This window comes from Chroicocephalus ridibundus, chromosome 20, assembly GCF_963924245.1.
Source record: "Chroicocephalus ridibundus chromosome 20, bChrRid1.1, whole genome shotgun sequence".
NCBI lineage: Eukaryota > Metazoa > Chordata > Aves > Charadriiformes > Laridae > Chroicocephalus > Chroicocephalus ridibundus.
This window is the reverse complement of record NC_086303.1, coordinates 4,784,185-4,809,963: the sequence shown is the minus strand read 5'-3', so window position 1 is coordinate 4,809,963 and position 25,779 is coordinate 4,784,185. Positions and strand designations below refer to the sequence as shown.

Sequence of the window (25,779 nt, the reverse complement as noted above, 5' to 3'; positions counted from 1 at the left end):
TGTCATAAATGGTTTGCTGTCAATAATTACGCCTAGTCGGTTTATTTTAAATGACAATTTAAGACTGGCATTCTAGCTGATGTGAGGACTGCAATGGCTGGGAAATAAAGTCAGAGATAAGCAGTAGTCATCACTGCCTATCTATAAAAATAAATAAAAAAAACCCCCAACAACACGTAAACACCTTTTCTAAACAAGTACTAAAACTAGCTTTGAGTTTCTAGACTAAGTACGTAGCCTTACAATTTTAAGAGACAACGATATCCGATATGACAGGAGGTTTGGGATCATAGATGATTCTGCCAACTCCAGGTTCAAGAAGCCTGTCTTCAAAGGCATTTAAAACTGCTCTCCAATTTATGTAGGTTTCATTCGTTTTCCCTTAAAACTTTGTCCCCTTTCATATATATGTATACAAAAGGCTCTTTACGTTGTGACCACGTACAGCCCAGCTCAAGAACCAGTTCACAAACTTGCTCATCCGTGTTCCATAAACATCCCACGACAGTTGGTGCAAGGAGGGGGAATGACTTGTGGATCACCAGGATTAGCTCTGGTGCCATCTAAACAGCCATGACCATGACCCGCCTTTTCCTCTCCCGTCCTCCACGTGCCCGTCGAGTGTCATTCCACACGCCGTAATTAAGACCAAGTAACAGGCTGCAACCGTGGGAGCTGGCAGGATCTCTAATGGCATCACCACCCTATAGAGTCCCCACGCGATCTGATCCTTACTGGTGATATACTTAACCACAAAGTCAGTTCCTGCAGAGTAATTGTGGCTCCAGGTGATGTTTGCCCAGTTACTATTAGCCATAGCTCTTATGTCCCATATGAACGATCCATTGGTGGCTGGTGGACAGGTTAGAACAGGAGTTAGTATTTCGGATTATACACGAATGAGACCTCATCTAGCATCTGGTGTTGGTAAAACCTTACAAAATCATTCCTGTAGTTAATAATTCTTTGATCTTAACCTACAGGCGTGCCTAAGGATGTATTTGTTCCTTCCTAGATCCTTAAATTTAAACGTTTGGGGGAGCTTTGGTAGCAGAAGCTCATTGCATATTGGTGTTTAAGTCCAACTGCACTCGGCTTATCTTTGGAGCCTGAAGACTTCTGTGGCACATCCCTGAGGATTTCGGTCAGCAGGGAAATCTCCTGGCTACACTCGTGCCCAAACGCACGCGGGAGACGCGTGCATGAGTGCACAGGGACTCGCTGCCACAACCGGGATGGAGAGACCGGGAGAGAATATTGTCACGTTACTGGGTCTAGAGACAGCCAGTGGGGCAATGAAGTCACTCGTTTCTGATTTTGAAGTTAAGGATTGTCGACGTTGCTTTGGAGAGCGGATGAACTTCATTTCTAGTGAAGTAGAGCTAATCCACTAGTTCAGTGCGCGTTTAAGTGACGTCAGATAAATTACACCTCGGTTTTATTATTATGGCTATTTACTTCAGGGTGTAGCTCAGGTTTTGGCTTGACGAAATACAGCTCAATGCCCGCGGTCCCTGGGACGAGGCAGCTACGCCGCTCTGAGGAAACGGCAAGGCCCTGACGCCGGGGGGGTCGGGGATGTGACCTAGAATCCCTCGCACAAACCCCACCTGTGCTGCCACCCCGCCGCCCTGTCCGCCCGCATTACGGCTCAGCCTCTTCCCTCCTGTCCCCAGGGCGCCTGGGGACACGCGCGGTCCCTCTCCCAGCTCCTCTTTCCCTGCCGTCTCCTCTCCCTGCTCCGTGGCAGTGCGTGCCTCACCACTTCACCGCCTTTTTTCAATTAGCAACGTTTTCCCACGTAGTCACTTAATAGCGACTGCGCTTCGGTAGCACTCTGGCTTCGTTACTAGGACCTCGTATAGAGCGGCGAGGCTGCAGCTGTATTTCTTGCACCGGTTTTTAAGCCGATTTTGTTTCGGCAGCGCGTTTCCCTTCCCCTCCTCTGCTCCGGCCGGGGAGGTGTGCGGGGCCGCGAGCTGCGACGCAAATTCACGTTTCTCAGTTCAGCTCTGCGTCTTTGATAAGCAAATCAGCGCAGAGCAGGGAACGTGCTGCCGCTTCACAAATCTATTTTACTGCGGAGCGTCGGGTGGAGGCTGCTCCTCCCGGCGTGTGGTTTTGCTGTTTTTTTTAACCATCCTGAGCTAACGTTATGCAAGAATGTAAGGAAAGGCGTCTGAACTGCTTTAATTGACTTCCTTAAACTAAATGAGTGCTAGCTTGGGTATTCTTTACTATTATCTCCTTTCCCTCTTTATGAAGAGTTAACAAGGATTTCTGTAGCTTTTGCACTTATGTTTTTGAGTGTGTCCTACGCAGCTACGCAACGGAGTTCTTTGGGTTGCGTTCCCTTTTGCTACTAGTCTGATTTATTTATTAATAACCGGAATGTAACTATCTGTAATTATTTATTAACTGCAGATATGACTATAGCAGCATTTTTAAAAACAAGGCTCAGCGAGATACATCTCTGCCTATTTATCAGTAAAACCCACGGAGTAGAGAACACGCCTCCACCACAACAGCGCGTGATCACCCCGTTCTAGCTGCGTGCGGGGGAAGTTTAGCTCGACCCGATGAATACCTGGCACACACCCGCGTGCTGTGACTTGAACCCGTCCCCAGCTCTTCTGTGGGCTACGGCTCGGCTACAGCGCAAAGAGCGGTAGCGTAAACCAAACGACTCGTATGAATGATGACAGGTCTCTTGGCTAACAGCTGATGTGCTAAATTTGAAGCGACATCTTCTACAATAGTAACAGAACCCCTTTCTAATGGCGGTAAGACACAAGATAATACTTTTGAGAGCTTTCGTGGGCTCTTCCACCTCCTTCCCGAACACTGACGCTAATTCAGCATCGCGACGCCCCGGGGAGGGCTGTGTTATCTCTGAGACTGAGACCAGGAGGGTGGCACAGGGACCCCCAAATCGCCGGGAGCCACTTGTGCACCTCCATTCCTCCGCCTGTGCCACCTCCGGGCTCCTCGCGAAGCCGTTCCCGGAGCGTGGGATGGCTTCAGTTCTGCCTCCGCCCGTTATTAATCCTTGCTCTGGGCAAGATGCAGGGAAGAAGGTCCCAGTAGGGTTAGAGGGGTTAGAGGAAAAGGAAAGCGCAGTACCCAACTCCTGCTTTGTGGTGGCTGCCGGAGCCCTCTCCGTAGCTGCCGTAGCGCTTGCGACGGTGGTGGCGGGTAGAGTGGTGGCGGCTGTGGTGGTGGTGGTGGTAGTTGTGTCGGTGGTAGTTGTGTCGGTAGTTGTGGTAGTTGTGTCGGTGGTGGTGGTAGTTGGGGTTGTTGTAGTAGTACTGGTTAGACCGATTGTAGTTGGAGGCAGCCCAGTTGCAGCTGGGAGAGGGAAACACTGGTTTTTCAGACACGGCAACGGCTGGGCGCGCGGGCACGCGAGGGGATGCAGAGCAGCCATGGCACAGCGGCGGGGGACCGGGGAACGGGGGGCGGGGCAGCAAACGGCACCGGAAAACATGAGGCGGAACCGCTTTTCCCCGTCCCCATCCACATGCGGGGACGGCCACATGCCCGGCCGGGAGACGGGGAGCGATGCTGGGGGCTCGGAGCGGGGGCTGCTCCTGCGCACCCGGGGTTTGATCCCTCCCCTGGGGCTGAACGACCTGCTTCTCCTCTGCCTTTGCTCTGCCGCCGGTGCCCCCCTTGGGCTTAAATGGCCCGGAGGGCACGGAAGGAGGAAAGTGAGGAGAGTTTGGGAGATGCAGAGGGCAGGCTGTCCTTGCCCCATCATCCCCCCCGGCGCTGAGAGCACCCTCGGCTCCCTGAAATAAGAAACAGGATTTATCTCTAAAGAAAACACAATAATCCCATTTTTTTGTGGGCCAGGCAAGCCACAATTACATTAATTCAGCAGCCCCTGGATTACACCTCCAGCATTTTTGAGCTGCCACTTCAGCTTCTCAGCTCTTTCCTTCCCTGCTCGGCTCCGGACCGATGCTGCAGGCTGGGGATGGAGCCGCTTTCGCATTTAGGTGGATTTTAGCTCGTGGGTGAGTGATGGATGGTACTTTGCCATCACTGCCCCTCACAATCGACCCTGAAATTATGCCAAAGGGGTCGGCACACCCCAAGCTGTGCAGGGGGAAAGTCTGAGCTATTTGTTTTCTAAATAGCCCCCGTCCACATCTCACCTCCGCCGTGTTTCCAGAGCAAAGGGGTGAATGTGCACTTTACGCACACGCCACCAAAGGGGGGGTGCATTGGCTTGGGCCTGAAAACCTGCCAGCAGAAAATGCAGCCGAAACGCTGCTTAAACCACCTAAAGTAAATGAGCGGCGATTTACCCTGTGATGCTTGCAGTAAATTGTATTTACTTACTCTTACTGTAGATCAAGGGATTACAAATACCCCTGTTAGGCAAATGAAAGCGGCTATTTTAAATATCACCCACAAACAAGAATAGCTCTAGGAAAGTACTTTAAAAGGTGTCCCAGAACCAAGCCAGGCCTTTCATTTTCACCAAGTCCATCCCCAAGGAGGACCAACCCCTAAAACCTCAGCCCTCCCCAGCGCTCCAAAAGCAGAGAAGAGCAGTAGGTCACTCAGCCCATCTCCCTGCCCAACCGCGGCTGCAATAAAAACCACAAGTTACCGGCACGTCCCGAAAACCCCTGCCCACCCCAAGGTGTGCCCGGAGGAACCGCACGTCCTCGCGGCGGTGGCACCGCGGCAGCATCGCAGCCAGCCCCATGCAGCAGCGCAGCCACCCAAAGAAAGCACCAGGGGCTGGGGGGGAGCGGGAAGGGTCGGTGACAGGGAGGGGACCCAGCCCGGGTGGGAAATGGCACGGCTTTGTCCTCGGGTGTTTGTGGTGCAGCAAAGCCCTCTCTGACCTGATCCAGCCACCCCCAACAGGGGTTACTGATGGAGGGATTTGCTCCAGGGGAGGTTTAGGTTGGATGTTAGGAAAAAGATTCTACGCTGAAAGGGTTGTCAAGCGTTGGAAGAGGCTGCCCAGGGAAGCGGTGGAATCGCCATCCCTGGAGGTATTTAAAAGACGGGCAGACGTGGTGCTGAGGGCTGTGGGTTAGCGACGGTGTCTGTCAGAGTTGGGTTGATGGTTGGACTCGATGATCTGAAAGGTCCCTTCCAATCTAGACAATTCTATGAGTCTGTAAGTTACCAAAGCCTTTCTTGAGTTGAGAAGTATTAACGTCCATCTTTGCTGATTCAGAGCGGGTTTTTTTTTGAAGGTTAAGAGATTAGCGTCACTAGGTTAATGTCACCATTAACCCGATTCAGCTGCAGCTCCTTGGTAGGTTTGCACTGTACACACTCAAACCACGCCGTAGACACTGGGTATTAGCTAATGCGGTCTCAGCATTTCCCCTGTGAATCCCTGGCTCCCCTCTGAGGAAAAACTGGACCCACCAAGGCACAAAGTAACTTGCTGAAAGGCAGGAGCTGGTGGGAAACCGGGTGCAACCCCCCAGGTCCGTTACCCGTCCCTGGGGCGTGCCTGTCCCGCACAGCACCTTTGAGCACTATCTGCATCACCTAGCACTGCCGTAATGGCGCGAGCAGAAGCAGGGGTTCAGCTTTAATGTTCCTCTAGACCCTCAATGGGAAGAGATTATCTGGGATAAGCCAAACCTTCCGCTGTCCCTCGTGTAGGGTATCATCTCGCTGTACTACATGCGGGTACGCACGCAGGTGAAGCTGCCGTGCCAAGACCCTGCAGGGTGCTGCACTGACCGAAGCGGTTCAGCATCGGGCTGAGCTGGTGCTGCTCGGCTCCGGATGATGCTGATGCCAGGCAGGATTTGCCCCGGCACTCTAGTGGAAGTGATCCCCGGAGCAGGGCTATCACATTGCATCAGGATAACGCGGGGATTGGGGCGGGGGGAGTCACTCCCGAGCGGGTCCCTGCGTGAGATCGAGCAGGGGGTGGCAACACCGGGGATAAAAATGATGCTGGCAGGACTGGGAACAGGTGAAAAGTGGGACCTGGTGAATCTGGAAAGCGGTATTTCAGAGAGGGGAGGATGGAGCGTCTGTGGGCAGAGGCGGGATGGGAGCGGGCGGTGGGAAGGCCGGGGCTCCCGCAGCTGAGGGGGGATTTTAGCCCTGAGCTGCCCCGGGATTCAAAGCCGCAGCCTCATTTGTGTCTGAATATGAACCTACCCGGGAGAAAAGCTCAGCTGGGAGATTTCGGGGAGAGAAGAGAAGGGGCATTTTCTAGGCTTTGAAATCCATCCCCTAATGAGAGCTGGTTCAGGCTGGGGGGAGGTAAAGGGGGGGGTCTTTGACAGAGATCAGAGCGCTCTGGTGTCCCCCGAAGAAAAGGGCACCCCGCCACGGGGGAGCAGCCTGCGCAGGGCACCCGGCGTCCCCCCTCGCTGCCCACCCCATCGGGACTAATTAAGGGGTGACAAATCACTGCTCCTGGCAGCAAAAAGAGAGGGGGGGGTGGGAGGGGTGGACAGGGGAGATGGAGGGCCAGGCTGGCATTTCCAGAACAGCTCGTTTTGAAAAAAGATGTAGAAATCACACACATCCTTCTAAAAACGTGGCTGCGATATTTCATCGGGTATAACGTTTCTGAGCTTTGCTTAATTTATTGTGAGGAGCTGGATTTATTTTCCTGCACTCCCACCGCGAGGTTCGCTCAGGGGCTTTGACAACAGTTGCCTCAAGTTTAGGTACAGGAGGGAGCATTTGGCGTTTGTGTGATGGGGAAAATAATTCCCCCCCCCCGCTCCCTGAAAGCAGGAGCCGGGGCAGAGAAGGGGCTGCCACTTTCCCAATTGCAGCACCCCACAAACCAGTGTTTCCAGCAGGTTTGAAATTGCCCCCGGTACACCCAGCAAACCCAGCGTAAAAGCCAGCAACAGCAATTCCCCTGCTCCTGGTCCCAGCGTAGCCCTAGCCCATCTTCCTGGAAACAGCTAAACGAGCATTCAGCTCGTTAATAGCTGCTTCCCCCCCCCACCCCCCCGCCAATCTTTGCAAGGCAGAGATTGCTCGTTCCATCTGCAAGACGCATTACCCTTTCGGGTGATGGAGACCGAGGGGCCGGGAGGGGAGGAGATGGGCTGCTATAATGGACAGGGGGTGCAGCCGTCGGGCTGTAGCAATTAATAGGCTCGGTAATGAGAGAGATGCTTGCAGCAGGACCGCTGGGCTCTTGGCTGCAGCTTGGCTCCTGTGGCCAGGAACGGGCCAGTAAAAAGGAGCCCAGACCTTACAGAAAACCTCTATGAGGCTCGGACTGATAGGAAGAATCATAAAAAGAATCATAAAAGCAAAAGGGGGAGATTTAAAGAGGCACTCGAGTCCTGCTCTGCGTAGCGTAGCAGTTCAGGGAGTAGTTTCATGGGGGGTTTTTTTGCGAAATACAGGAAACAATACACATCCATACTGCTCTTTAATTATTTAAAGGTGCTTTTAATGTGTTGTTAGGCTGTAGTAACAGCTTTCCCTTGGGTGTGTCTACAAAATAATTAGGCTTGGAGAAATTTGATTAATTTTTCATGAATTTTGATGATTAGCCAAATACAGTTTCAGAGATTTTTTTTATTTTTTTTTTCTTCTCGCCCTCTCCCAGTTTTTAGCGACAGAAGGCAAGTGTAAGGTCTTTACCATAAAGATAAAGTGTTCCAAATCTGATAGCTCTAAGAAATTCAAGAATAGAAAGGAGCGATTGAGTAGCCTCTAAAAGAGAGGGCTCAGCAGTTCTCTCTGTTTCTGCTGCCCTCCGTTTCTGAAACGAACAATAGGATCTTTCTCCTCTGATTCATAATTATGGAGCGATAAGAAGGGAACAGAGAAAAAATCAATGGTTTTTTCCTTAAAGCCAAAGACCAATACTCTTTATGGGCCCTGATGAAGTTTTTTCATACGCACGGGTAGTACAGCATCCAGTTTGGATTTTTTTTTTTTTTTCCCCCTCATTCCTAGCATAAACGAGAGCCCTTTTTAGACGTCCCCTCTTTTCCCGCATCACCTCTGCCTTTGTCCCAGTCAGGCTTAGGGAAAGTAAAGCCTTTCCTAAGGGAAAGTCCCTGCACTTCACTTTGATTTCATCAAGCTGGTCCGGTTTCTCACACACACACACAAAACAGCTACGACCCCGTATATGTAAGGTTACCCCTGGAAAAAAAAAAAAAGACCTTTTTATTTTTTTTTTGAGTGCCAGCAGCCCACGGCAAAGAGCGTTTTACTGCAATTTAAGACAACTTTCACTGCGAATCCATAAAATCTACAAAAATCTAGGCCACTGAGCGGAGATAAATCTTCCGAGAAAGGTCAAACAGTATTTCACTCCAACCCCGTACTTGTTAGGAAGAGAAACAGCCTCTCGGGACAAACACCGCTCGACTTGTGTAAGAGCTCCCGCCCCCGCCCCGTGTCCTAACGAGAAATGACATCCAGCTCAAGAGCAAGACGAAGATGTGTGCTGGGTCTCGCCGGGGCTTGTGTCGCCTTGGCTTCTCCTGCCGAAGCCTGGCACGGCGAGGGAGCTGCGGATGGGGCTGAGTTAGCACTTAACCACCTACTACTCCACTTACTGACTCTTTAAGGCATCTTTCAGCGCCGGCATACCTTTTTTCTTTACTATTTCTCCTAGCAGAAGGTGAAAAATAGAGGGGTAAGGGACCAGTGGGCTCTTTTCTTCTAGAATTATCCTTTAAATGGCAATTCACTCATCTAGCGTCCAGTGGTGTAAGAAATTATGCCTAAAGCAGTGTGATGCTGGAAGGATAAAGAGATGACGTTGTGTTTTCAAAGTTCAGAATTATCCACCGCAAGGAGAAAAGCGCTTTGGAAGGTGATCCCGATCCACAAAGAAAATCCAGATCCTTGTGGATAAGCTAAACCCTGGCTGAAGTACGAGCTATAGCAGCGAAACAGCCCTCCCGGACTGGGAGGATAGAGCTCCTTTGGAGCCAAAAGGTTACGTCCGTTTTCAGTTTCCCACCACCCAAAGCAGACCAATCTGTTACCCCGTTGTTTGGTTGGTTTTTTTTTCAGGAAGAGAAGCTATAGTAAGAAAAAAGATTGGCGTCTATTCAGAAAGGAAAACGAACTGCAAAATAATAGTGGGTAGAGAGAGACATCACTGCAACAAAATAAAAGGAGGAGAAACATCTACGAGGTAGGAAAGCAAAACCTACAGGTGCAGAGAGCAGGTCCTGCCCCTGTGTCCCTTGGGAAGAGCCTTCCCTGGGAAGCTGTTCCTCCCTGGGGAGCCCCAGCAGCCCCGGGGCCGTGTCCCGCAAAGGCAAAGCACGACCTCTTACAGAGCCCTCGGTGCAGGGCAAACGAGTGCGGTCGCTCCAGACCAAAACAGCTTTTCTGCAGCGTTCGGGGGGGGGGGGGGGGGGGGGTTGGCCTGGCTGCACCCCGCCGGCACTGCCGCTGGCCCCCTTCTGAGCTCGGCCACGGGGCTGGCCCCGCTCCTGAAATATCGGCTCAAAGGGGTGGGGAAGGGAAAAGCCATGTCTGCAGCTTTCGTAAGAGGTGGGTGTCCTTTGGGCAACCAGTAGTTGTGCTTGTGCTTTGGGCTTTGCCGGGTTGATGCTGGGTAACTGCGGAGTTGGGTTTCCTTGGAAGCAGGTAGAGATGCTGCATCCCTCCCCCCCCCGCAAAGGTTAAAAGTTTTCTCTCTGCTTCGACACTGCTATAGAGATTCGCAACGGAGGGCAAAGCCAGCAACAGCCTCGCATGCAGACATGCACAGCGGTGGCACAGACATTGTCCTTAACCCTTTCAATGGGCACCTGGGTGCTGAGGTTTCAAAAGGGCGAGGGGCTTTGTGCAGTCCTGGGATTAAAGAAACCTCTTCAATAGGGACACTTGACTCTCATTTTAGCTTGTACAGCCTGTGGCAGCTGCGGTGTTGGGGGGGGGCTGGCTATCATTACGCGTCTGGGAGGCTCTTAAGCCCCACTCAGAGATATTTTCATCTTTGCAGACCCCCCCGCCACGGAGCCTGCCCTAATCCCTGCTGCCTGCGGGGCTTCATTTTACCTGCTGCCGTCATTTCGTATGGCCAATTTAGACTCCTGACACTTCACCTTCCCATTGAAAGGGTTAACGGAGTGCATGCTTAATTGCCAGCACACCCGAAAGCAGAGTGAGCCTTGCCCCATGCCTGTTACCTCCTCCGGCTGGTACGGTACCTGGGGTTGGCGTGGCTTCAGAGGGCAGCGCCAAGGATAGAGAGGGGAATACGGAGAGAGCATAGGAGAGAAGGGAAGAGAAAACAGAGGAATATATAAAACAACCAGAACACACCAACAAGAGACACGGGACCACTCGCACACAGTCACCAGAGACACTGAGAGAGAGCGGATCAGTGCTTTAGCTGCAACCCGTCACCCTCCCGTGCATCCCAGCCGCTCGTGCAGGGCAGAGGGGGCAGGAACAGCCCTTGGAGATGGAGATTATCGGTTAAACACACCCCAGCTGAGATGCCAGTGGTGTCGATTCAGCAAAGTGCTTAAGCAGGTGTTTCTATCTAATCCCAGCAAGGACCGGTTTCGACACTCTGAATTCCGCCTTAGTTTTTTCCCGTGTAATTCTAGCGTCAGAGCTCGTCCTGCCTTGTGTGGGTTGGAGCCCGAGGTGCAGAACATCAGAGAGGTATTTTATTTAGACTTCGCAGGTGAATGAGGCTGGGCAAGCCGAAAACAACCTCTGAATGCATTAATGGGTTTCATTTTCTTCATCTGCCCTTTTCTTTTTTTTTTTTTAATTCCAAACTCGTCTTTCGCGTGGCTTTACAGCAGGCACCTTCGCACCAAAGTGGGCACGTAGAGCTGCTAATGGTACTTACACGCCTGTCGTCAGCTGAGCTCGCCTCTGTCCTGTCGTACCTCTGGCTCTCGTGTTTTGAGGTCAAACTTTGCCATATTTCTCTAACTTCAAACTGGGATTTGACTCTCTAATTTTTCTCGCTGCTTAACGGCCAGTGCTTTGTCCTTTTGCTGAGTGGCAGCAGCTGGTCCCTGGGTGCCACCACCCGTCTGTGTCCCTGACCCTGTGGCCAGGGACCCTTACCTTGTCAGGCTGGCGTACGCTGTACCCGCTATTTCCCGGTACAATCAGTGAAGCAATACACAACCGCGGCTGGTTACGGCTGTTATTTAGCCGTGCTCCCCTAACAGTCCCTGTTACCAGCGTATAGACACAAACCCAGGAAAACAAAAGTATATGAAACACCCAGAACTATTGATTCTGCACCGACAACTTCAAGCCGATCCCTGTGCCTGAGCACTTTGTTCAGCAAAGCTCCTTTTTTTGAAGCAATGACGTGCCCCCTCCCAGGTTTGCCAGGGTGTAATTTAACCGATTTTTTTTTTTTTTTTTTTTTTTTTTCCCCATCGCAAACACAGCCCCATCTCCCATCCTGGCCCGTCAATTAGCGGTGCTGGAGCCCACCTAAGAGGTGTCGGGAAATATTTCATTTCCACTGGGTCATCGGTAGGAATTGCTTTTCCTACTCAGCGCCATTAGTTGGGGAGGGGGAGATGGAGGAAAGGAGGCAAAAACTCCATTAAATCAGAGCACTAACCAAATCATAGCTCTTTTAGCAAACGCTAAAGAAAGGAAAGAGCCAGCTTTTGTCTCCACGAGTTCCCTCAGGGCTCCTGAACTTTCACTTAGTTTGATGAATGTCCCACAATGGGCGTTTTATCTTATTAAGGGATCCGGGAGTTGGGGCTTCGCTTTGGAGGGTCGGGTCGGCGTCTGGTTATGGGGTGACAGGGAAGCGGCACCATAGCCCCTGCTGGGGTGCACTGCCCCGAGGATGCAGCTGCTGCACCCCTTCGAGACGTGTAAAAATCACCCTCATCTGCCCCTTATTTAGGCAGATTAGATAGAGGGCAGAGGGGCGGATTAGAGCTTCACCTTTTGCAAGAAGAGAGCATGATGCCCTCCTGCTCGAGGGCAGGTGAGGAACGCTAATTGCGTGGGGGTCAGTGAGATGGTCCCTGGAGCACAGGACAGTCCACCAGTCGCCAGCATTTCTGCTGCAGTATTCATCCTGGTCATCCATCTATCCATCCATCCATCCATCCATCTATCTATCCATCCATCCATCCATCCATCTATCTCTGCCGTAAATAGTAGCTGTACACCAGTTACCACCTTGTACGGGCTGTTCTGTGCACCACCTGATTCCCTGACCTGTAGTTTTCAGCTGACGCATGTACCATCACCCCCCCTCCATACCCCCCCCCCCCAACAGCAAAGCCAGGAGCTCTTGCTGCTGCACCTACCTTCGTTCAGCAAAGCTGGCGACTCCTCCACTATGGCTTCTCCTTCTCCCACCTGGGTCCGTGCGCGCAGGAAGAAGCGATAGCGCGAGATGGGGTCTGTCCGCTGCAGGGTGAACCTTGTCTGGTTGGGAGAGAAGTTCTCTACCAGGGTTCGGCCCGTTTTGGTTCCATTAACTGGGGAGGAAAGGCAGGTCGTGGTGGCTTCAGCCTTGTGCAGAAATACACCATGCCATCTCCCTCGTCCCCTCGCCCCCAGGGCCGACTGGGGGCCACATGCACTCAGAGCTGTTAAATACACTAAATCTAGGGCAGCTGGTGACTTAGTGGCTGGGGGACGTGCTAGCGGGGACATTCGGGGTAGTGTAGGTGGCCAAGGAAGGGCACGGCACAAGTGGCAGGCTGTGCTGCCGCGGGCATTGCACTGGGCTCTGCGGAGCGTGCTGCGCTCTGGGCAGCATCTCCTTGCGTAGCCAGAGGAGCTTGTGTTTGAGTGAGCACATAAACTACTCAGATTGCACTTAAAGGTCTTTCTAAATCAGAAACCAAGCTTATTTCCCTTCGGTGGTCGAGTCTGGAGAAGGGCTGAGCGCCCGCCACCCTCCCTGGTTAACTGCGGCCGCCCAGCGCTGCGCCAGGACCCCTCTCCGTCGCCAGCACCTCCCGTCTCCGGCTGAAAGTCCGCAGGGAGAGCTTTCTGGGCTAGGTGAGGGGGCAATTAGCAGCAAGGAAAATAGTTAAGGACTTAACGATTATCACTAAGAAGATAACGTGTGGAACGTACAGGCTTGATATCTAAGGTTGTATCCTGTGAGGACTCCGTTGGGATGCTCTGGGTGATCCCACTCCAGATTGATGCTTTCCAGATTTGGCTGTCGGATTCTTAAATACCTGGGGGAGCTGGGCACTTGGGAGGAGGATGGGACCGGGAAGGAGGGGGAAAGAAGAAAAAAAAAACATACAAGATAACATACCTTACAATACGGTATACATCACAGGCTGACCGATACACTCGAGACACGCGTAAATACATGCACAGAGAGAACACACACGCGCGCACTAAAAGGCAGAAACCGCTTGAGCAAGAATCTGTGCCAGAAACCATGCGCCAGCCCGGGCTTCGCAGCAGCGGGGTGTGCAGGGGGCAGCAACCCGAGCAGCTCAGCATGCAGCCCCAGCGCCCCCCCATACCGCTGCCTCCGGCGCACAGCTCGGGGAGGCACCGCGAGAGCTGCCACAGCCGTCAAGCGGAGCTGTGACCGTGTTCATGTCCCGCTGCTGTAGGGCTTTTATCTATATTTTTATATATATTTGTGTGTATGTATATATATTTATATATATTTGTGTGTATATAGTTATATGTTTGTATATATATTTATATATATATATCTTTGTGTGTGTATATATATATATTTATATATATTTGTGTATATGTATTTATATATATCTTTCTATATATTTTTTTTTCCACTTTACTGGTCTCGTTTACAGCCCCCACCCAGCCCATCATTTCCACCTCATCCGTTTATCTGTCGCAACAGGGAAAAACAGTACAGCAGCTTCTCTTATTGCAAAGGCTCTCTGTGTTATTCATGCCTAGAGCCCTGTAACAGGGAGCCGGTGCAGGTGTGCAGTGGTCCTTACCCCGAGGAACGGCTGCTTTTATGGCTGCTTAGTCAAAGCTAGTAAAGGAAGGAAAGCGTTACACATCCTTGAATGAAACTGGTCTCCTGGTTTACTCGTAATTGCAGTGTCTTGACTGGGGAAAGAACTTGGCTCTGTGATCTGAGAGATCGGTGATTTTTTTTTTTTTTTTTAAAAACAGAAGTGTTTCTTTTAAACAGAAGCTTTGCAGAATATCATTCAATCTCCTGAACATTGATATATAGTCAATAGAAGGAAAAAAAAAACCAAATCAGCAGCTTACTTGTGACAAGAGTACAATCTGCTATAATCCTTTCCATCAGTGCCACCCACATGTGCGTGTTCCTACCCCAAATGCACGTATCTGCCCCGGACGCACCATGCCGCTGGCACGCAGATAAGCAGCGCCATCAAAATGCACCCGACTGTAAAACCGCCCTACTGGAACAGAGTCCTTTCTTTTTAAACCAAATCCTTAGACAATGGTGACAGCATCCCAGAAGATGTTAAGGAAGAAGGAGACAGGCCGGGGGGGTGCTGTTCTTGTGCAGCAGGAACAGACCGAAGAGGAAGAGGGAGACCCCACAGCATTTTCTGTCAGTTGAGACAGGTTTTTTTTTCCCCAGTCTCTACTGTTTTCTCCTCTTGCGTTTTCGTAACATACTGTGCCAAAACCATCTGTGCTCTGGCAAGGTTCACTGCCAGGCACTGAAAGTGCAGCTCCAACAAAAAGTTATTGGCGTGTCTATAAATAGCTCCTGTCACAGCAAGAAAATTAAAATCTCCAGTTCATCCTTGACACGAGCTCTTTAAACAGAAGAATGAGGCGCTCTTGCCTTAAAAGCCTGACGGGGGCATTAGTGACGTGATTTCAGAACAAAAGTACTTAGGTCTTACAGAGATTTTACTGCCTTTTACTGAGCACGATGAATATATTCCCTCCCGTTTGGGCGACCCGCCGCTCGGGGAGGTGCGGTGACATTTGCCGGTCAGGCAGCAAACGAAGGGCACGGCGCTGAGCCTCTGGAGAGGCTTCGCAAACGTTTCCCTTGTTCAGCCTGAGAGAGACTCGCCGATGTGTTCAGAGCACCTGAAGGGGAGTTCAGCTTGGTGAGACAGCGCCAGGAGTGGCTGCAGAGATGTCACCTACCCCGCGGTGACGAAGGCAGCGCCGTGTGACAGTGACGCTGCCCGGGCTCAGCTAAAAATGGTCCCTAGAGCATCTTCCCAGCAGCATCGCGGCTCCCGCTCCAGAGCCGAACCACCCAAACCTCTCCCAGCACGTGTCCGAAGGATGGTACCTGCAATCCCCCCCTCCCCAGAACATACCTCCTTCGGGTGTGGGGAACTCCTTAACTTCACTGCGCGGCCCGTCTCCTCGCCCGTTGGTTACAACCATCTCAAGCTTGTAGTTGCTGTAAGGAAACAGCCGGGACACTATGCCCCGGTTTCGGTCTCCAGGAAAACTCACATACTGCCGTTTTTTGGAGACCCACAGGTTCTTCAGCAAACTACTGTCTCTCCAGAAATAGGCCTTCAAGAAACATGCATGGCAAGTGAAGCTTTTCCCATTTAAGTGCAATTGTGGTTTGTTTTGTGTTTGTTTTTTTTTTTCATTAACAAAGCAGAGCAAAACTTCGCCTTTCCAAAGAGCAGCTCTGGGCTGCAGAAGCCTTTTAGAGCAATTAATGAAGCTCCACGTCCCCCCGGCGAGGCAGGTCAGTGGTGTTACCCGAGGAAGAGGATGAGCACGGGGTTAAGTACTTATCGAAGGTCCTGGAGCAAAACCAGGTAAGCTCAGGCTACAAAAAGAGCCATTTCTGGCTACCGAGCGAGAGGCATCGAGTGACTCTCCCGTTCTACCCGGGTTAGTACCGTCGCAGTGTACAAGGAAAGGTGGGACGCGTCCAGGCACAAAGGAAAGTCTGGACTTGGAAAAAATCTCCCGTTCGAAGCCCCGACTGTAAATCTTATTTCATGCAGAAATAAGATTCATTCATAAAATAGACCAGAATGACAGAGCAGAGGCAGGGAAAAAAAAAAAAAAAAAGAAAGCAGCACCCAGGGAGCTTTCTTTATGTCCAGCGGATTATTGGATTTTAAATGCTATAACTGTTTGTGGGACGTGTGCTTTTGGTAACGTCGTAAACTCTGCTAGAAGGGGCTCTGTCCAGACTTTTGCTTGTTTTGAGCCTCTGTACACAAACGTGGGTGTTTTACCTTAGCAGGACATGAACAAACATGATCCATGCCATCTTTAGTCGCCAGTTAGTACAAACTGCTGGGTTTAGGCTTTGCGGGGGTTGGTGCTCATTAAAAGATGATGCGGGTACTTTGGGGATGACACAAAAACTAGCCTGTGTGTACATATCTGAGGTCGTTCCCCGCCTCCCCCCCTCTCCAAGAGCCAGCCAGCCCATGGTTCTGGGCAGCTCTAGAGCCAGGAGACACCTCGCTGCGTGGGCAGGACCCCCCCGAGTCCCTCTCTGCGTGCTCAAGGGCAGCCCCACTTGCTTTGTCTGAACACCCCCAACTGGGAAGGGCCAGCCCAGCCCCGAGCCCTGGCGGGGGGGGCAATGGGAGATGTTCCCAGCCCCCTCCAGGTGCCGCAAAGAGCAAACCAAGGCACATCATCCCTGGTGCTCAGCCCCTGTGCTCTGCACCTGGCCACGGGAAAAGGGTCCTGATGGCCGGAGGAGAGTTTTCGGTCATCCCCATGGCAGGCAGCGCCATCGCCGGGGCCACCGCGCCTCGCGAGCGGGTTAGCTGTGTTACTGGTCAGTGCCGACGGGATTTGGGTGTGCTCACTCTGTACTCCTTGAGCTGTCCCTGGATGGTGTCCAGGTGCACTCGGGTCCAGGTCAGAGCAATGGCAGTGCTGTTTAAAACTCTTATCCTAACATCCGTAGGCGCAGCCTTGGGATCTGAGCGTTCAGGGATAAAGGAGAGTGTAGGTTAGGCACCCAGCGGGACCCTGGAGGTCAGACAGACGGACGGACGCCCCTCTGCCCTCTTTGCCCCCCACGCCGGCTCTGCCATCTGCGGGCACCAGGACAGCGTTCTCACGGGGATAACCATCTCTTTTCTCCCTCCTTCCAAAGATTTCCAAATCTGATGAAGATAAACCAGCAGCAACAGGCCAGCTCTCAGCTTCCTGGCTGCCCTCCTTGGGGGCGAGCAGACCCTACCACCCTGTGAATACACCGAATAGCATCACTCACCTCTGTCCCCCTCACTTTCTCCCTGGCATGTGCGCACTTTAAAAGCTGATCAGTGGTTCTTTTAGCAGTGCTTGCACAGGAAGAGGGGGAACCCCCCCTATATTTCACTCAGCCAGCCATCATGAGAATATTTGCGATACAGTTCATTGTAGGGCTTCCTACAAACTGCTGCAAGGAACGTATCAGCAAGGAAGGAACCTGGGTCACCACAGGGTACCACCAAATCCCGCCCCCTCCCACTGCACCTGCCTGGCCACCGTGAGACCCAAGAGTTACAAAACCACCCGCTGTTTCCACATCCATTAATCTGAATTTGGCCAGAACCTGTTGTCGATCCAGTTGGGGTTTTTTACCTCCTCTTTACAGGTCACCTGCTCGTATGTAGAAATCTGCAGTGATTTGTGAAGCAATTCAGACATGACAGGGCAGGGACTAGAGTTTTTTGTTTGGTTTTAGTTTGTGGTTTTGTTTTTTTTTACCTTGTCCCACCCCTCGGGACACGGGCAGGAACACATTTGTGTCTGGGGTGTGATAGGGGAGCTCTGGTCTCCCTGGGTTACCTCCGTGTACAGCACACACGTCCAGGCTCATTCACATCCTCCCAAAACTCAAAATTATTGCACAAGTTTTCAACTGAAACTAGAAAAAAACCAGCCCTGGTAGTGCACAGACAGGTAACACAGAGATGAGGGTGCAGCTGGGTGCTTGTGGAGCTTTTCCAGAAACAAGTTAGGTCCAGCTTTGCTTCCAGTGCTCCACTCTTACCCCAACTCCCACCATTTCTGCCCGTTTTCCTTCCCGTTGCCCTGTCTCCTCTGGGAGAAGATTCCCAGCTGGAGGATGTGTCGTACGTGCTATCTCAGCGCCAAGATTGCAGATTTTCTTGAAATTGCTGTGCCCTGTTTGTGTCCCCTTGACTTCAAGCCTAGAGTCAGGGACGGTTACCTGCCTTAGCTACCTTCCTTCTCGCGAGTCCCAGAGTCACACAGCCAGGGACCCCCACCAATGCTGCAGTGTGAGGAAATAATATATATATTGATATATATTTTAAAAAAGCTGTTGGCAGCAAACCACGTTATCCTAACAGAATAAGGATAATCGTAGTTCAGAGTCTTGGATGCTACAGGCGCAGAAGGTGATACCAGTAGCCCAGAAAGAAGGTGAAGAGCGAGTTAAACAAGCCGGCTGCTGTTCCGTGTGGCTGTTTTAAAGAAAGATAAGCTGAGCCAATGGTGTGTTGCAAACAGGAGCCCAAGCTGGGGTTTAGCTGGGGCCTTATATCAGAGAGGCACAAGAATCCAGTTCAGTTCAACCAAGGCCCTTTTGGCCATTCTGAGATGAACTCGGTGCTCCGCAGATGTCAGGAGCAAAAAAATTTAATGCACTTTATTGGCATACAAGCCAGAGCTCATCTTAAATGAAATCTTACCGTCTTCCACCGTGTTATCTGGGTCTTATAGAGAGCAAGGGTCTAAGTGACCCTTGGGTCACGTAGGCAGAGCCTGGAATGTAATCCAATGGCCAAATCTCTTTCTTCCAATGCCTGGAACTGGATTTTTGTGCCAAATCAAGCAGTGCTGTGAACGTGTCCCGGTCACAGGTGCCAACCCACTGACCTTGGCTGGGATCCTGCCCTTCTTAAAAACTTACGATCTCTGGCTGAGAAAATACTCACAATCTTCCCCCGAATAGCCGATGACGGTGTCAGGCTCCGGTGCTCTACCAAAGTCATTCTCTGCCTGCACTTTGATCTCGTAGGGAACGTAGATGGGTGTGTTCCAGACGACGTGCCTCGGTGCCTTCACTGTCTCGTTGTACCAGCTCCCTCGGGGGTCCCTCCGCCTCCATCTCACAATGTACCTGAGGTTGGGCCCATAAGCTTGAGTTGCATTCAGAGGCTTAATGGACCAAAACAGAAAAAGAAAGTGAGAAGGAGAAAGTGCAACTCTATTTCTCTGCCCTGGAGCTCCAGAAAGTTCTGTTCAGCAGCTGGTTCTTATTTCACGCTCCTTCAGCGAATCTCAAAGGAGGTCAATGCTTTTGTTCCCAAAGAGAGACATACCGGGTCCTTGCCCTCCAGACCCAAAGCAGGAGCAAGAACCATATCCGTATATTCCAGTCCGTACGCAATCTCTGCATACTCCACTGCAATCTCTATCCTCCTCACAGATGCTGGCTTATTTGTGGATGACACCTGCTGGTCCACGAAGAAAAGCAAGAGCTGGTCTGTAAGCCCTATGTACTGCTTAAGGAATCAGACTCGGAGCATCCTCCCTAATCTGTATCTGTGATCCTACATCTTTTCTTTGGCTTACGTTGGTGCAAATTACTGGTTTTATCACAAACCACCTTCTAGGCACTAACAATGGCCTTTCTTGTAGATGCATCTCCCGCTTTTTATTGCCTTTAGGATCATTAAGTTTGCGAGTTTGCGGTATTCTGTGTGGTACATCACACGTGCTGGAGATGCGGAGCTCTCTATATCTCAGCATCTGTGGCCCTAATGGTAAGATGCTGGGTGGCTGTCAAGCATCAAAGAAGAACTCACCGTCCAGGTGATCTCCATGTTGTTTTTTTGGGTCCCTGCACCTTGAACTCCTGTTGGATTAATTTCAGGACCTGAAATTCGCATTGCAAAAAAAAAAAAAAAAAGCACTTTATAATGTTGAAAAAACGAGCATTTGAGTGGTGAAAAACCCTCTACTGTGCAAGCCAAAAGTACTTCCAAGAGAGAAGTTAATGGCCTGATTTTTCCAGAAGTTCCCATTCAGGTTAATGGAACATGAGACTCTCAGCACTCTTGAAAACCAGGACACTTATTTAGGAGCCGCTTTTTTTTTTTTTTTTTTTACCAAAATGTCCTAAATCTTTGAAAGACAGCCATTGTGAAGCAACCCCAGGAGCCGAGTCTGACACTTTTGAAATCTGAAACAAGAAGAGCAATGTCGAAAGCCAACACTAGGTGCCAGCAGATATTGCAGAAGTATCTCTGCGTTGGTTAAACTAAGAAATGCAGCAAAGCTACCGAGCTGCTTGTGAATTCCTCATATGAGTTTTCCCAAGTATTCTACAACGTACAAAGCACCGGGCACACAAACTGAAGACCTGAGTCCTGGTCGTGGACTGGAGCACACTTTCCTCCTGCATCAGTCTGGGCTCCTGGCCAGCTCTAGCAGCGCACAGTGAATTAGCAGTTTTGGAACAAAATGCCTTTTGCTTGTGGCCAGTTTACTCTTCAGTCTAATTTTCCAAGAGACTTCTGAGCTTCCTGTGGTCAGAAAGGATGAAAGGCTTTCTTTAGAAAGCTTCTCTGTAAGGTGAAACTGGGCTTTCCTTCAACAGACTCTACTGGAGCGACCTTTGCATAAATCTTTCCATTTAAGTTTTGCTGCTCTGCAGAACACCAGTCGTGGGCTTGAGGATGTGATATATAAAATTTCACCCCAGCACATGCATGGAGCAGCTCATTCCCTCACCTGTGGAAATCTCTTTCTGTTATAGGAGCTGTGATCAGACACCACGAGGGAAGAGTCTACACGGAGAGTGGTGGCCAGATGCTAAAGAACAACCTCAAGTCACCTCGGTAGAGGGACCGGGTGGACGGTACTCACGTGCCCCGTTGGTCTGGTAGCGTTCGGAGGGCACGCTGGGCAGGCTGCTGCCCACATCATTCACCGCGATCACCCGAAACTGGTAGTTGACGTAAGGAGAGAGGCTCAGGACGGCCGAGTTGACGCTCCCGGGGTACCTGGAGTGGTTGTGCCACATGCCAGGTTGGAACCGGTCCTCCTCAAACTGGACGATGTAGTCTGGGGGAGAGGACGGAGAGGTGGGGGTGAGGGCTCAGCTCACAAGGGAAGTTTTCCCTCCGCTTTCGGGAGGGATACGGGGCAGAGGGTCCGGCAGCTGACCTGTGATGGGGCTGTTATTGTCATCGCCGGGGATCCACGTCAGCCGCACGCTCCTCTCGGCCAGGTCTGTCAGCTCCAAGTCACGGGGCCGGTCGGGTCGTTCTGTTGGCCGAGTAACGAGACAAATTAGGCTGGGATCGTCCCAGGAGCTGGGAGTCCCAGTTCCCATCGCTTCTCCCGGGAGGGGAAGCCCTGGCCGTCTTGGCCCAGCCCCGTGGGAGGACACGTGCTCTGTGGCACGATTCACGTCCTGCAGCTCTTGGTGGATCAGTGCAATTTTTTAAATACAAATGTTCTCATGTACTAATTGTGCCTTGAAACTCCAGCTGCCCCCTGTACGACTGATGTTACCTAGTGGTGGAAGCACAATATAGTGGCTTAACAGGGGGATATATGATCTTACAACAAACTACACGCAGCTGTCCAAAATATCAATGCAAACAGATAGAACAGAAAGGGCACCAAGCCTCAATGAAAATACAAACTCATTAGAAAGTGCTCTGGGCACAATTCTGGTTTCTTTATCTGGTCACAACCCACTCGGTTGCACGGAACCAGCTCATGCAGTAACAGTAATAACTGTTTTCCAGGTAAAGGTCAAGGGATTCGATGTGATGTTGTTTTTCTCCCATCAGGGCTCTCACCATTTCCAGGTATGGGTAAGGTGATGCTGGCACTGGCACTGTGGGACACAAAATGATGTGACACAGGACTTTTCTACCCATGGCCATCTGGATGGGTTTTCAAGGACAACGCGGACAGGACCTGGAAGCATCAGCTCCCAGCTTTTTCAGCCGCTACACCTAGATTTTCTGTTGGCGTTATTGGCAAGGCAAACCAAAATCAATTTACACAATAAAATAAACCCAATGAATTAGTGATGATTACCTTTAGGTAAGTCTCTCAAACGGTTAGCAGGGACAGCTGCAAGGTAAGACATTGGTTGTTAACAGTGTTAGTTTAGTCATTAAGCTTGGGTGGCCAAAGGAGCACCTGGCAAATAGAAGGTTACACACAGAGTTACAGATTTCAGAAGAATCCGATCCTGCCCGGGGACCAGAGAAGGTACCTCCTTCCCCCAGAGACCCCCAGGCACGCTCTGCACGCCTTTACTCATACTTCTCGTACGCAGCAAAGGGGAAACATCAGCCTGCTTTGGGTTAATTAGCAATCAGGGGAAAAGGAAGGGAAATAAATCAAGCCCAGCCAAATTATTAGGGACAGGAGATTCATACTGTGCTCTGACTTTTGTAGGGCCCTGCGGGTCCTGGCTGGTTGGGGCACTCCCGTGAACACAGCACGTCAGCAAGATCTGAGGTGGCCAAGAGCAGGGACTGATAAATCTGTGTTTTTCGAGTAGATCTCGTCGGGGGAATGGGTTTAGATTTGTCGCTCCCCATATTGAAAAGGGGACCTGCAAGGCTGGGAACGGGTCCCTCACCCCCGGCTCTCCAGTGTTGCTCAGCAGCCTGACATTCGCTTGAATTCACTTACAAATTTAGAACTGTTCTCACAGAGCTTCAACATCCACGTTTGGATATTTTTAGCTGTATGTAATAACTACCCTTTTTTTTTTTTTTTTGGGTCTCAAACGCAGGTTTCCTTCGACTCGGATTCGATGCCATTGTCAGTGGGAGATTAGGCAGCGCGTCCTTGCCGAGTCCTGCAGCAACGGAACAACTGCTGGGCCAGCGCCTCCCCGAGCATCGCTGCTTCAGAGGACGAGTCTGTGACCACGGATCACCCTTTCGGTCTGACCTTGAAGTCAGTCTGTTGTATTAAAAATAATACCGTGCCAGGACGCTGGGAGGACAGCTTTACCTAGTACGGTGAGGTACGCTTTAGCCGAGTCCTTGTCCAGCTCCGTGCTAGCCACGCAGGTGTAGTCCCCTTGGTCCTTCTCAGCCACGCCATATATTGTCAGACCGTCATCTTCCTTCTTCATCCTTAAAGGGATGAGAACGATAATCACCCAACTGTGCTAAGCACATTAGGCAGCAGGATGGAGGTCTAACTGTTCTCTGATAAAATGCGTATAAAAGCCTGAACAGAACGAGGAGTACATCTCTGGTCTGAAGGTTTTATCAGCTAAGGATGTGTTGAGTTATTCTTGGAAACCTCATTTCCTAAGGAATCGGTGAACGCGCTGTGGTATCTATCTGGAATAATCGCACTTTTAGGAAAACGGTCCGACCTCTGCCTGGTTCATGTCCCGTAATCAGATCTCACTCCACGAGAAGGGAGCCAGCTCGGAAAGGAAATTACAACTGTACCACTCGCAGCAGATAAACATTAATTTTGAAGAAGCTCGTTATTAAACGACCTGTTTTATCAAGATGTCCTAATATACCTGTAAATAAAACCTATAGTCAAAGTCTTGATTTACTGATAAGTCAATTTGAATTGCTAGGCAGTGTCTGTTGGCAGGAGCTAGTAACATTACAAGTATGAAGAACAGCAAATGTTGCCGAGACGGGAACTCAGTGTTTGTCCTTATTAGCCCAGGTGACTCCTGAAACGTTCTGTAAAAAGTCCGACAGTTCTGGGTTTGAAACTGCTAAAGACAGACCTGTTTCCCATGTACAGGGGTGCATCGTCTTTCAGCCAAGTGACGGTGAGTTTCAGCGTCGGGTCGTGCTTTATGCGGCAGTGGAGGCGAGGCATGGAGCCCCTCTTCACCACCTGATCTTCTGGTCCCCTCACGATCCTTGTTGGGTCTGCACAAAGGCAGAAAGAAAGCGTTAAACACCCAAACTGCTGGGTCTCAGCTCAGGAACTCAATGAAGAGTGGCGTTACTTGGAAAAGACAAGCAGGCACATCAAGCGTTCGTTGAGCTTGCTAGAGTGAACTGTCTCTGATACAAATAAATTAATTTAACAAGCCATTAATTCATGCTGACCCTTTAAGAAAATACCCAGTTTTCGGAGTCAGCAGTCAGTTTTGCTGAACAGGGAAAGCCCCGGTGGAAACTTGATTCAGAAAATGTTTTGTTGCCATCAGTTAACCCTGATATACACTTTGGATTTCTTTTTGCAATGCTTAATGGCATCTCACAGCTCAATATCCACATCAAGTCCTTCTACATTTTCAGTATATGCACAGACTTGGTCGGGTTTTTTTCAACACTAAAAGGGAATCTCTGCCCTTTTCTGGATTCCAGCTCCAAATTATGTAGCGCCTGTCCTGCTGACAGACTGCTGGAGCACACAACCAACCCTCCCTGAACCTCAGTTATTATTTCTGCTGCAAGTTTCAGAAGATCCAAGAGACCGTTTTGACCACGAGCCCTTCATTCCCTTACCTTTGACCTCCAGGCGAACCTGGGCCTCTGCCTTCCCCAGGATGTTGGTAGCCACACAAGTGTAGATGCCCTGGTCCTCCTTCCGAGCCATGTTCATCTCCAAGCTTCCGTTCTCATGTGCCTTGTAGTTTCCTCCATCCAGTGTGTTCCCCTGGCCGTTCTTAAACCTCACAACACCACAAAGTGCTATTGTAAGGGAAGAAAGAGCAGGAAACCTCCCCTTCCCACCCCTCCGGGCTGGCAGGGGATGTGCTGCAGCTCTTACCATCTCAAGGTGGGGATCGGCGAGCCAAAGAAGGGGCAGTCGAGTCGGGTCCTGTTGTTTTGAATCACCCTGATGAGCTGGTTGCGGGGGGCCAGTATCCGTGGAGGCACGTCTGCAAACGGCAAAAAGCACAGCCATTGAGAAAGAAAAGAAACCAGTTTCCAGACCACTGCTCCCTTTCCAGTCTTTTCTTCCACCCTCCCTTCTCTTTTGTTCGCTCTTCCTTGGTGGCACTTTCAAGACTCAGTAGAGCTTCTCCATTCCCTCTCATCTCTCCTTCCCTTTCTAGCTTCGCTACACGAATCGGCTTACATCTGAGCGCCAACAGGACTTGCTCAGCCTTGCCTGGCTTTGCAGGTCCATGGCGATGGACTTCTGCTCCGAAGCCCAGCTGCAGAGGCCATGTACAAAGGTATATCAGTCTCAGAGTAGCTAACGACAAAGAGGAAAGCAAATAGAGAACTTCTGCAGGGAAAACTTGAGTATAGGATGTTCATCTGCCATAAGTACTTACCCAGGACGCTGACAAAGGCGTTGGCGAGAAGGTAGCCGTGCTCGTTGGATGCATTGCATTGGTACACAGCACTGCTGCCGATCTGGGTGTCTCGAAATACAATGGTGTCTCCAGCCACCTCTCGGCTCGGGTTGGGGGGAGAAGCTTCAAAACAGACAGCACTCTTTAAATTAAATTTTAAATTAAAATTCACAAGACTCTCAATATCATTACGCATCTTTCCATTTCAGCCGGGATAAAACCAGATGATGGCAGATGACCTCCGCAGCCTACAAAGACGCGGTTCCCTCCACTGGCCTTGTCTCAGACAAGCAGGTGGTTTATGTGCTGCGATGCCAGAGCCCACGCACGCAGCTCAGCACGGTGCCTGGCACCACCTCTGGCTCTGGTGGCCAGCCACGAGATCCTTGGCTAGGTTTTTTTGTAAAGGAGGAACAGATTCCTCCTTGCTCACCTTCTATAGGCTCGCCGTTCACCAGCCACTGGATCGCAGGCTTGGGGTTCCCGTTGGCTCGACACACCAGCCGGCCGTCCTCGCCGGGGGCCAGGATGAGGTTTTGGGGTTCGTCCAGCCAGTATGGAGCAGCTTTAAAATACACCAATGCACCAGTTTGAAACGCAGCAGTACTACCTCGTCCAGAATGCCCTCTCCACTGCTCCCTGCTGAA

General features: G+C 50.9%; 1 protein-coding gene across 24 annotated transcripts in view; it reads right to left on the bottom strand.

The window, feature by feature from the left end:
- The window catches only part of NFASC (neurofascin), a 100,497-nt gene that overhangs the window by 18,485 nt on the left and 56,233 nt on the right, over positions 1 to 25,779 (bottom strand). For 9 of the 24 annotated variants that reach the window (XM_063356735.1, XM_063356736.1, XM_063356737.1 and 6 more), the window contains 18 exons: positions 25,566 to 25,697; positions 25,112 to 25,255; positions 24,598 to 24,709; positions 24,333 to 24,499; positions 23,600 to 23,747; positions 22,852 to 22,976; positions 21,919 to 21,954; positions 21,031 to 21,132; positions 20,731 to 20,928; positions 19,668 to 19,738; positions 18,795 to 19,017; positions 16,707 to 16,822; positions 15,228 to 15,432; positions 13,039 to 13,161; positions 12,258 to 12,431; positions 10,155 to 10,169; positions 3,124 to 3,348; positions 736 to 852 (listed from right to left, as the gene is read on the bottom strand). In XM_063356735.1, the coding sequence (XP_063212805.1) occupies positions 736 to 852; positions 3,124 to 3,348; positions 10,155 to 10,169; positions 12,258 to 12,431; positions 13,039 to 13,161; positions 15,228 to 15,432; positions 16,707 to 16,822; positions 18,795 to 19,017; positions 19,668 to 19,738; positions 20,731 to 20,928; positions 21,031 to 21,132; positions 21,919 to 21,954; positions 22,852 to 22,976; positions 23,600 to 23,747; positions 24,333 to 24,499; positions 24,598 to 24,709; positions 25,112 to 25,255; positions 25,566 to 25,697 (2,433 nt within the window). The remainder of the gene's footprint in view (positions 1 to 735; positions 853 to 3,123; positions 3,349 to 10,154; positions 10,170 to 12,257; positions 12,432 to 13,038; positions 13,162 to 15,227; positions 15,433 to 16,706; positions 16,823 to 18,794; positions 19,018 to 19,667; positions 19,739 to 20,730; positions 20,929 to 21,030; positions 21,133 to 21,918; positions 21,955 to 22,851; positions 22,977 to 23,599; positions 23,748 to 24,332; positions 24,500 to 24,597; positions 24,710 to 25,111; positions 25,256 to 25,565; positions 25,698 to 25,779) is intronic. The other 15 variants (XM_063356748.1, XM_063356750.1, XM_063356746.1 and 12 more) reach the window with 12 other exon arrangements.